A 15,097-nucleotide genomic window follows, 5' to 3' on the forward strand; every position below is an offset into this window, starting at 1 on the left:
GTAGTGTTTAATGGTTGCTATGGAAACTGAGCCTTGTGCCTTATTACTCCTAGCTCCCAGGGTGAGTTTTGTTCCATCTTTTTCAGGTCTAAGCAAAGCTGAGCATCTTTGTGAGGTTATGTCGAGTGAAGTGTGAGTGTAGAATGAGTTTGGTGAGTAATATCTGTGATGAGTGTAGGCTAAGTGCTCCCTGTTGTGTGAATAAGCACTGTTTGTTGTTTGAGTGTAGGATTCCGAGCCTAAATTGAGGAATTTGATGTGTGTACAGTGCAAGGTTAATGGCGTGCCTCTGTGTGTAGTCTGAGCATGATGTGAGTGCAGGCTATTGTTATGGGTGGCGACAAAGGTTAGACCACCGACACAGTGACTTATATATGGTATATATGCTTCCAGAGGATTTGATGTTCGTCCTGACGCATGTCATGGACTCTGTTGAGCCACTTGGCGAAAGCATGTTGATGGTTTAATGGGGCTGGGGTACTAGCTCCCCAAGTCCCCACATTTTTTTTTTTAACAAGTGGTATTCATATAGTATAAAGGTCAGACTGGATGACAACATTGATTTTTATATTTATATATTTTTCACAGATCTGTATTTAGTAATAAGGGCCTCCCTGATATCAGGGCGCAAGCCTGCTCTTCAGCAAGCCGGACTTTTGAAGAGCGTGGTTAGTCCTTTGATGAAGCATGACACCTGGTGGTGTGTGAGGGCATCCCGTCAAATTTCTGTGTATGTCTAAGAGCAGGCTGGTATAGTATGAATGCATTTTATAGATTAGAAAATATAATAAATCAATTGGGTGGCTTTTTTTGCCGTACAACAGGTTCTCTCTGGAGGCTAGCTCAGTGTTGGGCATTCTATGAGTACAAGTAAGTGATATGACTGATTTTAATGTGCTGACATGTGAAACACCGGTAGGCAAAAATCTCTTATGCATGCATTTTTCTGTAAGTCTTGGCATAGGAAAGCCAGACCTATCGACTTCACCAATGCTTGTTAGGTCTGATGTTAGCCAAGCCCTTTTGAGGTCGCTAAAATCCTATGTATAATATATTTATTTGCAGGGGCTTTCAACCAGCCCCCGTCAGTCATTGGTCTGTTATTGTGTTATTCACAAGAACCACATCCACACATAAAGTAGAAGTAAATTTAGACTAAAAGTCTCATAATACATTAAGTTGTTACATCTTTGATTACATTATCTCCTAAGGTGATCTTATCCCTAGTGTTAGTGAGTGAAAGAGGCCCCGAAACCTCATGACTTTTCCTAAAAGCTTTTTCTTTTCTGGGTCGTTACATTTTGTAACAACCAGTCACAGCCTGTGTTTTCATCTTTTCTTGAGCATAACTGTTAATGTAATAATACTTCCAAGGGTGTCATATTTGTCTTTTTTTACATGATAAAGTAGTGCAGAATTTGTAAATGGGATCTCCTTAATAAAGACTGCAATCTCTCTTGTTATCTAGTGTTATCATTACAACTGTCTTATATCTTTCGGATGCGCTCCGGAAAAACTTCTTGAATGACAGCTTTGATTATAAGGTATGTGTTTTAGTCGTATTTTTATTACTAACATAATCGTTGAATTGTTGTGTCAAAAGCCATTTTATTGTCATTTCCCAAATTTTACTCGTCAGAACTTAGACCTAGATGTACGAAGCATCTTTGCGTTTGTGACAGCAAAAATGCTTTTTCTGATGTACAAAGCCCAAATTGCGATTCAGTAACAATTTGGGTTTTACAATTTGATATTTGGAAGGTGTGGGTTGAGGGCATCCCTTTCTAATACCAAATCGCATTGGTATGAACAATGTTTTGCAACCGAAATGCGGCTACAAAACATTAGCAATTTACCCACAACTCAAAGTTGGCGGTAATCCATTCGCAAGTTGGAAGGAGTACCCAAGGGACCCGTTCTCCTTTAAGAATTATTTGATAATAGTTTTTAGGAGCAGGCAGTGGACCACTGCCTGCCCTTAAAAATGAAACTTCAAAGTAAATTTTTTGTGTGTTTTTAAACACATCCAGTTTTCCTTTAGAAAAAACGGGCTTTGTTTAAAGAACAAAAATGCTTTATTTAAAAGCAGTCACAGACATGGTAGTCTGCTGACCCCAGGAGGCCACCATCCCTGTGATGGTATTGAATCATAGTGGGTCCAGTGGCGGCTGGCATCTAAGGGGGTTGGGGAGGCAGATGGCAGGCACGCACACAAATTATGTATAAAAAAAGCGTTCAAATAATATATATAAAAATTTACTTACTGTGCACGAACACGACGTCCTCCAGTCCTGACCTGTTTTTGGAACTGGAACCGGAAGTAGCAACTCCCTTGGCAACTCCCTAGGGCTGCTCTCACCGGCATGAGAGGAGCCCTAGGATGGGTAGTAGTGGCCTCACTCGGTGCTACACAGCTCTCTTGAGTAAGACAGCTGGGTTAGAGTGCTTTAAAGTGCACATGAGTGGCTGGCCATTGCAAGACTGCCGGCCAAAAAGACATGCGCACTTAAAACATGCGGCTGTCACTCAGCACCGGCCCCATCCTGACGCTCTGTTCATGGCGGGGCATGAAATATAAAATGGTGAAAAATTACCATTTTATTTTTCATCTCTGGGGCTTTGGGTGGGGGTTTTAAGTGGGGTGACGCTCCACCGCTCCAAAGGAGGAGCCGCCCCTGAGTTGGTCACAAATTGCGACCAACCTCATTGATATGCATGAAGTAGGTCTATTTGCGACCCACTCCGAATCGCTTAATGAAAATCAGTGAGTTTAATGCATAAGGAATAGCGATTTTCTAATTGTGATTCGCAAAAATTCCAATTAAGTAATCGCTATTCCTATTTTCGTACATCTAGCCCCAAATGTTTAGTCCGGACGGACAATCAAGAGCAAAGTGTTGTTAGCAATGTCATTCAGGGAACCAAACTAATGCTTTCATTATTTACAACTGCTGCGTTCGAGTCACTTAGCATTTGAAAGAAGGGGGTGACTTCTGTAGTCAGTCAAACCCCAATATTGAATGCCCCCTAAAATAGAGGGCAACGTAGAGCCCTCCCTGCACGTTTGAACCCGAGTTTCACTTGACTGAACTCATAGCCTTCAATCAAACAACACATAGCTCTCTTACTGGTAAATTGTTACAATGCTTAGTTTATTCCTGCACATGCTCGCAATTTACAAAACATTGGATGATTCAAAAACATTTTCGATTTAAACGTGTGTAAATGACCTATGTTGGAAGTGATGTACATAATTGTCTTGTGTTTACTAGCATTTCTGACTTATTGCTGTTATCCTAACTCATACATGCATAGTTTATACATTTTTCACAGCGTGTATTCATAGGCTTGTGAAATTAGGGATTTTCTTTATTTTTCTTCTAAGTAACATTTTCATAATACAAAAATGTTCCATTAAAATGTCATCGATTCCTACAAACATCCTTTGAAAATTGGTAACACTGGTTCACTTTCCAACATTTTCTGTGCCAGTTAATCTGCATCATTCAGTTATGCAAATAAATGTGGGAATGCATTGCAAAATATTTGGAAAGCGCCACACAGTTAACACTGTGGGTGTTAAATGCATTTGAAGTGTATCACCTCAACCCTTCCTATGGCTGTTACACATTAACATTCACCTCAGTGCTCTTAAAAGTTTCAACATGTGTGGGTTGCTCCTCGTATTCAAGCTTTTTCATTGCCTTCTGGTCGTCGTAGTTCTGCGTATTTCATTTTAGATTAGGGACTACAAGTACCACAATGTAAAGAAAAACCCTAATTTACAAAGCTACTTGCATGTGAATTTGGGGAACGTGGGAGTTCTGCACTGGTCTAAGCCATGTTTAAAACTAAACGTGCATAGTGTACTCAGGGCAACATTATTTTTCCTTTCATGGGGTTAATGCCCCATAGTTTTTCCTACTACTTTTGCGGAACAGATTTGCAGTCTTTCTTACCCATTTTCTATTACAGTTGTACTGCAAAATAACACTCCTACTTTGTTGTGCAAGAAAGATAACCTACAGCTAACCAACAGCATTGTTTTCCAGATATGGGATTCCTATTTTTATCTTGCTGTGATATTCATCAATCAGTCGTGTTTGCAGCTGGAGACATTTACACCGACAAAAAAGAAAAAAGTCTTGGAAAAGTAAGTATCATCATAGGTTAAGTTAACCCTATATGGGAATAGCAAATAATTATTGACTGTATACAATGCTACTGAAAATTATGGTTTTGAAAGTTATGTGTTTTGTTTTTATATGCGTTCGGCAGATCAGAGGCAGGAATCCTCATAATTCATTCAGATATTCATTCTTCTGACTTAGAAGGAAACAAGTAATATTCATTAGGGTTATAGTGGTGTCTATTATTTTAAATACCTTCCAACTCCAGGGATTTAGTAATGTTACAAGTCTGAGTGTTTTCGGAGTTTGCCTTCTTGTCACAGAGCAGTTCATTGTCAAGGTGTCTGTTTACCCGTACGCCAAAAGGGCTTGCCCAGTTCACTTCATGTAATTTGCATGCATTCATCCCTAAGCAAATTCAAAAATATATGTACCAATATGTACACATTAAGCTGTTTCTGCATGCAGTTCACATAATTTTATTTACTGCTATTTTTTACGGGCTAAAACTCCGAATAGAGATCATTAGGTGATCCTAGGTTGTCCAACATTTTTTATTTATTTTTGCAATTTTATATAGCACGGACTTGGGCCGAAAGCATCACAACTCTTTACAACACACAGGAGAAAGGGTTACAAAATAATAGTAGCTAAATTCGAGCGTTTACATCTGTGCATGTGTACAGTAGTTAGCACAAGAAACAGTTACAACAATTGGACAGAGGACATACATAGTTAAGACATCGATTTAGATGGTTGGATCATATAACGAATGCAGATCAGGGAGCAGTGGAGAGAGGATTTAAGACTGGTCTGCCTATCTATCTTATAGATAGGAGGAGCTTCAGGTCCTTTTTGGAGGTTGCTAGGCAGGTGGTAAGATGGAGTGAGGCAGGGGCGTATCACAGGCCCCCGCAGTGCCGGGGGCCCCCAAGCTCCGGGGGTCCCCCTCAGCACAGCACTTTGGTCGAGATTGATTGAGTCCAGAGGCGACCCTCCAGGTACCTTGCAGGGGTGTCCCCTCAAGTTTTGTAATGTCACTGGAGTGAGAGAGGCAGAGAGTTCCAGATTCTCCAGTATTGGGGAGTCTTTCATAGATTCACATGCTTGAATCATTCCCTGTTGTCGAAGTGGGAGTCCCACGGTACATAAAATAGCAATCTATATCCATAGTATAACAATAGCATAGCTAAAAATTCCATAGGAACTATTGTAACATAGCAATCAATAGGAAAAAACTTGTCACTTTAATAACTCGTCCAAGTAATTAGATATAGTCCAAACTCCAGCCAATCAGGCGTCAGCACCCTCTAGAACCTTCTCCCCAGAGGCTCAGACCCTCAGATTTTCTACCGCACGTTGTGTGAAGGGAGTCTCCCTGAGCTCTGCTCAGTACTTCAACTTTCCTCTTCAGGAATTCTTCAAAACATCTTCACTACAATGTCTACTACAAAGATATCACTCTGCAGACACTGTGAGTCTTGTGGGAAACTGCGACTTCATTCTGAAGACCCACACAAAAAGTGTATCTACTGCCTCCACCCTGACCATCAGTTGAGCGATTGTAAATTATGCAGGACTTTTCCTCAAAAGACCTTAAGAGACAGAGAAGGACGTCTTCTTCTGTGGCTACAGAAGCTCAAGATGAAAGATAACCCATTGTCAGATTTTGAGAGTGATTCCTCTCTCAAGACTGTTGCCTCTAAGAAAAGGGATGGTGAGGCGGAGATGGCCTCTCCTAAGGGTAAGGGGCTGAAGAAACACCACACTTCTAAGTGTGAAGACCTGCCTTTCCCATCAAAAGGGGCTCCTTCTCTCCCTAAGGGTCAGTCTCCACCCTCTACGCCTCCGAGATCTAAGTTTCAGGCGTCAAAACTCTGCCTGAGAGACTTTTGCCTCAGAAAACTGGCATCTCGTCGACGAACTTGTCTTCGATTCCTCAGTCGACAAAGTCCTCCGTTGTCAAAACTACGACGACTACTGCCACCTTCTCTACGCCGAAACCTGCTATGGTTATGTCGTCGGTGTCTTCTCCGTCGATGCCTGTGTCGGTGACGGTGAGGCCTCATTCGTCTACTGCCTCCTTCGCTTTGTCGTCGACGAAAAAGAAGCGGCATTCGTCGACAGACGCCTCTTCGTCGAGGCAGGCGGCGCCCTCCAAGGATCAGCCGGTTCCGTCGGCGTCTGCCTCGTCGACACCTGCCTCTAAGACGCCTGCCTCGTTGATGGTTGCCTCATCGACAGTTGCCTCATCGACAGTTGCTTCGTCGACGGTTGCTTCGTCGACTGTTGCTTCGTCGACGGCAGTGAAGTCTTTACAGTCAGAGGTTCAACTATGTCTCTCGTCGACGGCTGCAGCTTCGTCTGCGGAATCTTTGGTTTCACCTCCAAGTTTGATGCCTCTAGTCCCTTTGAAGCCTTCAGCAGCTCTTTTGCCACCTTCAGAAGAAAAGAATGTTCCCTTGCTTCAACATAGACAATCTTCAGTGGACCTTTTATTACCAATTCAAGTATCTCCTTATCTTCCAGTGGAGCTGTTTGATTATGGGGCTGATGAGGAGGATTCAGAGGAGGATGATAGGTTTCGGGCTGCTCGTAGTCCTTCGGAGCTTCTCATCAAGTTCCAAGATTTAGAGGATGACCATGTGTATGACTATTACTCAGAGCCTAATATTCAACCAGAGCCTGTAAATCCGACTACACAGATGCCTATGTCACTCATTTCTAATTTGCAACATATGCTTGATGACTACTACCGCTGTTTTCATCCTTCGGAGCCAGCTTCATCGGTTCCTCAAACGCCTATTCCTCCGCCTTCATCAATCATTGGGACGCACCCTCCAGTTTCTCCTGTGGCATTAACATCTCAAAACATAGAGGACACACATACCACTGATGAAGACAGAGAAGAAGGGAAATTAGATGATAGATCCCTACTTACTGAGTGGGGCAATTACCAAATCCAGACTCCGTCGCCTAACACTCCAACTCCTATTGACTCTCCACTTGTTCATATAGGTGGATTTCATGTTCTCATGGAGAGGCCAAGAGATTCCTTCTCCCTATGGTCACCAAGGACAAGGACTGTTTCCTCTATGATTTTAAAAATCAACCACAGAAACAGGTACGGGCTATACCTAGAATTGATTTAATCTGGCAGGTGGGTTTGAAGGTCATGAAAACCCCTGTCTCCATTCCTGCAGTCCTGCCACGCCTGGATAAGAAATACAAGGCACCAGACAATTCACCAGCCCGTCTAATTGGTCAACCGAAGCCGGACTCGGTTATTTCTCAGGCGGGTCAACATCGTGCCAGGAATCCCTCGTCTCCTTTGTCGGCTCCTCCTGATCGAGAGGGCAGACGCCTTGACTCCATTGGGAAAAATAATTCCACCATGGCGGCAACTACTGTCCGGGCGGCAAATTCCCTTGCTATCCTAGGCCGCTATGACAGGCAAATGTGGTCGGACATTTCCCCCTTTATCGACATGTTGCCTGAAGCCTCTAAATTGGAAGCTTTGAAGATTATCCAAGAGGGTGAACTGATCTCTGCTGAGATCATTGACTGTGCAGTGGATGTCTCTTCCATGGGTTTTCGCCAACTGGCAGGAGCTGCAGTCCTCTGACGGCAGGGCTGGTTAAGGGCTACTTCTTTCCAGCAGGAAGTACAAACTAAAATTATCGATATGCCTTATGACGGTGAATCACTTTTCGGGCAGCACATTAACGACGCCCTCCAGGCGATTAAAAAGGATACTGACACCGCACGTGCTCTTGGCACTTGACAATTTAAAAAGCAGCCTTTTCGTGGTGCGAGGGGTCGTGGTTCCTCCTATTCCTTTCGAGGAGGCTACAATCAAAACCGGCAGTACCAATCCTATCAGGGACAACAGCCTTACTTTTCCTCCCAGCAACAGCAGTCTTTTCGTCAACCGCCAGCTGCCTCTTATAAGCAGTACAGAGGGAAGTCTTCCCACAGGGACAGGGACAGGGACTCCTCAAAAAGCAGTGACAGCCGCCACCTGCCAACCACTCTACCCATCAACCCAATCAAGGTTGGAAGCCGAATCTCCCATTTCTTCTCAAACTGATCTGCCATAACTACAGATCGATGGGTTTTAGACATAGTATCCAGAGGACACACCCTAGACTTTGTAAAATTTCCCCCAAATTGTCCTCCCAGAGGTCTTCTTCCTGCCTATCTGAAGCAACTTTTTATGCCAAATCAAAGTCATGTTAAAGAAAGGAGCAATCGAAGTGGTACCAAACTTACAAAAGGGGGCAGGTTTCTATTCAAGATTCTTCCTCATCAAGAAAAAATCGGGGGTGTGGCGCCCCATTCTGGACCTTCGTTCCCTCAACAAGTTCCTCAAGAAACAATCATTCCGGATTTTGTCTCTCCAAGAAGTCCTTCAATTACTGTCTCAAGGGGATTACATGACAACACTGGACCTTCAAGATGCCTATTTTCATGTCCCCATCCTACCCAGACACAGGAAATACCTGCGCTTCAGAGTGGCTCGCAGAGACTTCCAATTCAAGGTCCTTCCTTTTGGCCTCTGCACTGCGCCCCGAGTGTTCACCAAGGTCTTGGCACCGGTGGCAGCACACCTTCGTCAAGCTGATGTCCAAATATTTCCCTTCCTCGACGACTGCCTTATAAAGGCGCAGTTGTTCACAGTTGCAACCAAACACACTCTAACATGCCGGTCTCTGTTTCAGTCACTGGGCCTGTCCATAAATCTGGAGAAGTAGCACTTCACCCCCTCTCAAGTTCTAACTTTCTTGTGAGCCATTATAAACATTCAGAAAGCAAAAGCTTTTGTATCAAACGAAAGACAACAACGAGTTTCCAAACTGGCATCTCTCCTCTGCACAAAAAAGTCTGTTTCTGTTCGACAGTTCAATTCGCTTCTGGGAATGTTATCTTCCTGCATCCCTCTAATTACCAACTGTCGCCTCAAAATGAGACTCTTACAGGAGGTACTCGACAAACAATGGCAACAGGTCTCCGGGTCCTTCGACGATGTCATCACCATCATATTTCGGTTGCAAAGAACGTGGTTATGGTGGACTCACATGCCAAACATCTCAGCAGGCCGCTCATTTGTAGTGGATGCTCCAAATTTCATCCTCATGACAGACTCCTCCCTCGAGGGGTAGGGGGCTCATCTTCAGGGCCTCACAGTCAAGGGAAAATGGGATACACAGCAACAAACTTGGCACATAAACCTCTTGGAACTACTGGCGATATTCCTGGCGCTGAAATCCTTTTGCATCCTCCTTCATGGAACTTCAGTGTTGATCCGGACGGACAACATAACAAGCATGCATTATGTAAACAAACAAGGAGGCACGAGGTCCACTTTGCTATCCCTACAAGCTCAGCAAATTTGGAATTGGGTGATTCAACATCAAATAACTTTAACAGCAGTTCATGTTCCGGGAGTGTCCAACATTCTAGCGGACTCCCTGAGCAGGTCAATCTCGTCCAACCACGAGTGGGAACTTCATCAACCAATGCTGGACCACATCTTTCACCTTTGCGGACACCCCAATCTGGATTTGTTTGCGACCAAACGGAACCTCAAATGCCCATTTTATGCAATTTGGCTTCCCTAACCAGGGTCATACGGGAATGCTTTTTTGATGAACTGGTCTAGTCCCAAGGGTGCTTCAGAAATTCCAGAGAGAACCCTGTCGCATTCTTTTCATAGCCCCCAGATGGCCTCACCAGATTTGGTTTTCCAGAGATACTCCTTCTGTCGGAGGGCAATCCGATTGTGCTTCGTCCAATTCCGGATCTTCTTACTACGAACCAAGGACAGGCCTGTCATCCGGATCCAATATCGCTGCGATTGGCAGCCTGGCGCCTGAACACTTGGAGTTTGCCAACTTAGTTATCCCTTCGGACTACAGGGAGGTCCTTGCTAATGCCAGAGCACCCTCCATTATCAAAACCCACAAACTTAAGTGGAAACGGTTTTCTCTTTGGTGTGAAACTTCAAATGTTCACCCGGTTCATTCTACGCCAGAGCAACTTTTGCCTTTTTTCTTACAATTAGCAAAATGTGGGCTCTCTCACTCTATCCTTAAGGTTTTTCTGGCTGCAATTTCCAGATTCTGACAGGATGGTTCTAACTCTCTTTAGTCTTCAAGAATGATACAACAATTTTTCAAAGGCTTATTTTGAATGTTCCCACCAATTTGACGTCCACCTCTGTCTTGGCATCTGAACATTGTGTTGGCTCAACTCCTGAAAGCCCTTATTTGAGCCCATTCATAAGGGTGATCTCAAATTCATCTCTTTGCTTTTAGCTCTTACTTCTGCTCGACGAGTCAGCAACATACAGGCTTTTACTATTTAATCACCTTTTCTGCAATTTACCAAGGACTCGGTGGTACTCCGCACTAACCCGGCCTTTATCCCAAAAGTGCCTTCTGATTTCCACTTAAATCAGCCGGTCATCTTAAAGACTTTTTTCACGAATCAACAGTAGCTGGTGGAAAGGATTTTACACTCTTTAGATGTTAAAAGGTGTTCAAAATGTTATCTGCAAAAAACAGCCAGTGTCCGCAAAACTGATAAACTCTTTATAGCTTACGGCAGGATGCGTAAAGGACATACAGTAACTAAACAGACTATTGCACGTTGAATATCTAGTACAATTTCCTTTTGTCATCAGCAAGCGGGAAAGACACTTCAAACAACTGTCAAGGCACATTCTACCAGAGCAGTCGCCTCTTCTGCTGCACTCTTTGCTGGTGTGCCTCTTCAACAGATTTGTAGAGCTGCAACATGGTCCAGCAGACACACCTTTACCAAGCACTACTGGCTGGAAGCTGCAGACAATGCGAGCACAGCGCTGGGGCAAGCAGTGCTACGTAATCTTTTTGAGTAAGGTGAGCCTCTGTTTTCTCTCTCTCTCTCTCTCTCTCTCGCTCTCTCTCTTTATATATATATATATATATATATAACTTCGATTGACTTATAGTTTGCCATGTACAATTCTGGAATTACTGCTATCTACTCTGATTCAAGCATGTGTATCTATGAAAGACACCCCAATACTGGAGAAGAACATAAGTTACTTTCCTGTAATCTGTGGTTCTCCAGTATTGGTGTCTTTCATAGATTCACATGCGACCCACACACCTCCCCTCAGAGGCTCCCCTCGTTGACTTGACTCTTATGACACTCTTGTGCTAGAAAATCTGAGGGTCTGATCCTCTGGGGAGAACGTTCTAGAGGGTGCTGGCGCCTGATTGGCTGGAGTTTGGACTATATCTAATCACTTGGACGAGTTATTAAAATGACAAGTTTTTTCCTATTGATTGCTATGTTACAATACTTCCTAGGGAATTTTTAGCTATGCTATTGTTATACTATGGTTATATTTTGCTATTTTCTGTACCGTGGGACTCCTACTTTGACAAAGGGGAATGATTCAAGCATGTGTATCTATGAAACACACCAGTACTGGAGAACCACTATTTACAGGCAAGTAACTTATGTTCTTCTAGTGGCACTACCAGAGATGGACTGGTTCATGTATCGTTCTCAACTGAAGGTGCGGGGTTCTAGGAGCAAGGATTGGGCATTTCAGGAACCCCTATTTGCTCTGGAGATTCTCAGTTTCTCATTCAGATAAGAAGGTGAGGAGGAGTGCAGCACTTTGTGGGTAATGGAAGTGATTTTTAATTGGGCCCGCACTTCATTGGGGAGCCATTAGAGGGTTAGCAGGGCAGGGGAAATGTGGCATCATTTCTTGAGACCTAAGAAGAAGTGAGCTGCAGCATCTAGTGTTGCTCCTAGTGGGCTTGGGTGACCTCTGGGAATGCCTGAGAGAAGGTGCAATTCCATAGCCTAGTCTAGAGACAACGAGAGACTACACCACTGTTTTGAGGTCTTGTTCCGGAATCATTTGTCGGATGCCCTAAAGCTGCCTAAGTTGGTATCATGCGCTGTTGGCCATGGCTACTATGTGACTATGACGATTGAGACGATTATCAAGGGTGATGTGGAGTGATCTGGCACTCTGGACAATGGCGTTGCAGCCATCCAGGGTGGGAAAGTTGGCCATCCATTCTTGTACCAACGGTTTTGCTTTCGGAGATGAAGTCAAAAGAAACTCTATTTTCGTTGGTGGTTGAACATCCAGTATTGAATCTTTGAGAGAGTATTTGAAAGCAGGGCAACGTCTTACTTAATGAGATTTTCAAGTATATTTAGGTGTCATTGGCACTAAGGTGTAAGAAAATCCCAGAGTTTCTGAGAATCACACATAGTGGCTTCTAGGTAGAGGTTAAAGAGGGTTGGGGAGAGGCTCGAACCTTGATGGACCCCTTGATGAACACTGACTGGTGTCGAGAATGAGTTGCCCATTTTCCCAATTTGGGGATGGTTGGATAGGTAGGAGGAGAACCAGTTGAGGACAGTGCCTCCATATCCCATGCGTAGTTCAAAAGTACGAAGGAGATCAAGCTGGTTAACAGTGTCGAATGGGGACTTTCACAATTTCTGTACTGTGACCCTGGCATAAACCTGATTGGAGAGTGTCTAGGAGGTTGTTTGTTCGATTGTGTAAGGCTTGTTGGGAAGCTATGTAACTTATGATGACTTTGCCTAAAAATTAGAGTGTGGCGACTGGGTGGGAGTTGTTCAGTTTCTCTGAATCTTGAGGTTGTTTTTTCAAGAGTGGAGGGATTTGACCGATTTTTAGTCCAGCTGCGAAAAGGCCCTGTTTGAGAGCGGTATTGACAATGGTTGTCTATATGGGGAGTAGGTGTATGGCAGGAGATTTGCTGATAGAGCCTTGAATGGCGTCCTGAAAATGGTTTGAGGGTTTTACTTTCTAGATGATTAGTTAAAGGTCCTGCTCGGACATTGGAGAGAAAGAAGACCATCATTGCATTGCTTTGCATGATAGAAACTCAACCGTTTGAAGGGAGTCGTTGATGGTAAGTGAGATATGGATGTCTCTAATGTCTTTTATCAAAGTAATCCACAAACTCGTTGTATCTGGCCACCGTTGAGTTGGGAGCAGAAGAGATGGAGGGGTTAGTAGACCGTGCAATGACCTCAAACAGGTGCTTCAGTCTATTCTTTGCAGAGTTCACATGGACTCTTATATGGGAAAATATGGCTCTGAGGATTTGTTTTTCATTGCGTTTTTGGAAAGATTTGTGGGGTATTTGATCTTGAAAGAATTGGTGCCAGATCTGGGAAGAGGTGATGAGGGAGCTGGCGGCAACGGGTGCCGTCGACATGTTGAAGGCTAATGCCAGTTGGAAAGTTATGGATATTGACCTAAGCATTCATTGCTAGGGTAAAGTTGGATGATCTTAGGTTTCAAAGGAGATCTCATTTGACAGACTAAGGAAAGGTAGTAGATAGGACTAGCATTAGCATCCCGAAGTCATCAATATGGAGACCAGGGTAGGTGGGGGGAATGAAGTCTTTGTAGTCACCCATGGGAACGTGCTTTGGGTATGTGAACACAGTGTCCAAAGAGTAATGGGGTTTTAAGCAGGGGTTAAGGACTAAGTGTAGCCTTGGTTCAAGTGTGGGGGATGATGGCTTGTTTTTCTCCCAGCCTCCTCCTGATTGATCTCTGGCGAGGTAGGCTGTAGATAAGCTCTGAGGCCCTCAGGGAGGGATGGATGTTTCCAAAGGATGGCAGGTGTTTCCCCAGCAGTGTGAGGACAGAGGATTGCAGTCTCTCTTAGGTTGACTGCTTGGTTCCAAGATGGCGGCTGTTAGGTCATGTGTTTGGCCCAGCTGTGGACAAGCAGAGACCGCTGGTGTACAGAGAGCTGTTGACTGGTTCTGCGGCCACTAGAGCTTGTCTATAAATGGCCTAACCATGGGCAAATAGAGAGGCACCGTTTTTCAGAGGGCCACCGCTTGCTTTCAAGATGGCGGCCGCTATGACCAAGTTGGAGGTCTCGAGAGAGAATCAGGCAAAAATAGGGGCTGTAGTGGCACAGTGCCAGTTCAAGGAGGCCATAGTGCGAGGGAGCGCGGATGTGAGTATAAGGCAAGCTTTCCTCAGATATCCACTAGCCGAATAATGGTATCCATGTCATTGGCCATCTAGTCTGTAGAAGGACTGCCTTACCTTCATGACAATGGGAGCCAGGCTGAGACTGCTGAGAGAAGGTTGCATTGATGTGGCACTATATGTATCTGAAAGTGTAAGAAAGGTGAATGATAGATAATAATCCATATATGGGTTTAGCCAGGTTTGCATATAGCTGTGTCTGAACTGGGGTGGCGAAGTGAGCTAAAGAACGATGATGGATTCAACCCAGATCTGTGACTGGGGGTGAGTATCTGAAAAGTTTCAGCGTTCCGTCCATCATCTCCTTGTGTTTGCTTTGTTCACCCTAAGTTGGCAGGGCATGCCCAGACGTGGGTCCCTTGCTCACTTTGCCACTGGATTCAAGCTAGCCTGGCTGATGAGGGCTTTCTGATGGATACATCTGCCAGTGGATTCCTCACCTTGTGAATATCCCCTGCGCCAGCAACATTCGGAAACTTTTGTAGCAGTCCACGCCGATGAGGTCGAAGACAACGTCACAGAGACACGGCTCCGCACACGACTCCGCTGACGTCACCGGCTCCATAAGAAGACCTTGTTGGCGTGATGATGTCAGTTCCCTTTTTTCCGTGCCGTCGACGCCAACGGATTTTGTGAAACTCGATCTGTAGCTTCACTGTTACTTTGTGTTTCTACTGGATTTCTCTATTCCTTTTTCGAAAAAATGTCGACAAAGGAATCGGGCTTCAAGCCCTGTCGTGAATGTGGAAAACATATGTCGATCACGGATCCACATGACGACTGTGTATCAATCAATTAATCAATCCATTTATAGCGCGCGCTACTCACCCGTGAGGGTCTCAAGGCGCTGAGGGGAGGGGGGGGGGTGTAGCTACTGCTCGAATTGCCAGGTCTTGAGGTGTCT

General features: G+C 44.4%; 1 protein-coding gene across 3 annotated transcripts in view; it reads left to right on the forward strand.

Moving 5' to 3' along the window:
- DOCK4 (dedicator of cytokinesis 4) overlaps positions 1-15,097 on the forward strand; it is a 1,768,257-nt gene that overhangs the window by 1,191,428 nt on the left and 561,732 nt on the right. For all 3 annotated transcript variants that reach the window (XM_085653188.1, XM_085653189.1, XM_085653190.1), the window contains exons 28-29: positions 1,469-1,544; positions 4,053-4,153. In XM_085653188.1, coding sequence (XP_085509314.1) covers positions 1,469-1,544; positions 4,053-4,153 — 177 coding nt within the window. The remainder of the gene's footprint in view (positions 1-1,468; positions 1,545-4,052; positions 4,154-15,097) is intronic.

This window comes from Triturus cristatus, chromosome 4_1 (genome assembly GCF_964204655.1).
Source record: "Triturus cristatus chromosome 4_1, aTriCri1.1, whole genome shotgun sequence".
NCBI classification, from domain to species: domain Eukaryota; kingdom Metazoa; phylum Chordata; class Amphibia; order Caudata; family Salamandridae; genus Triturus; species Triturus cristatus.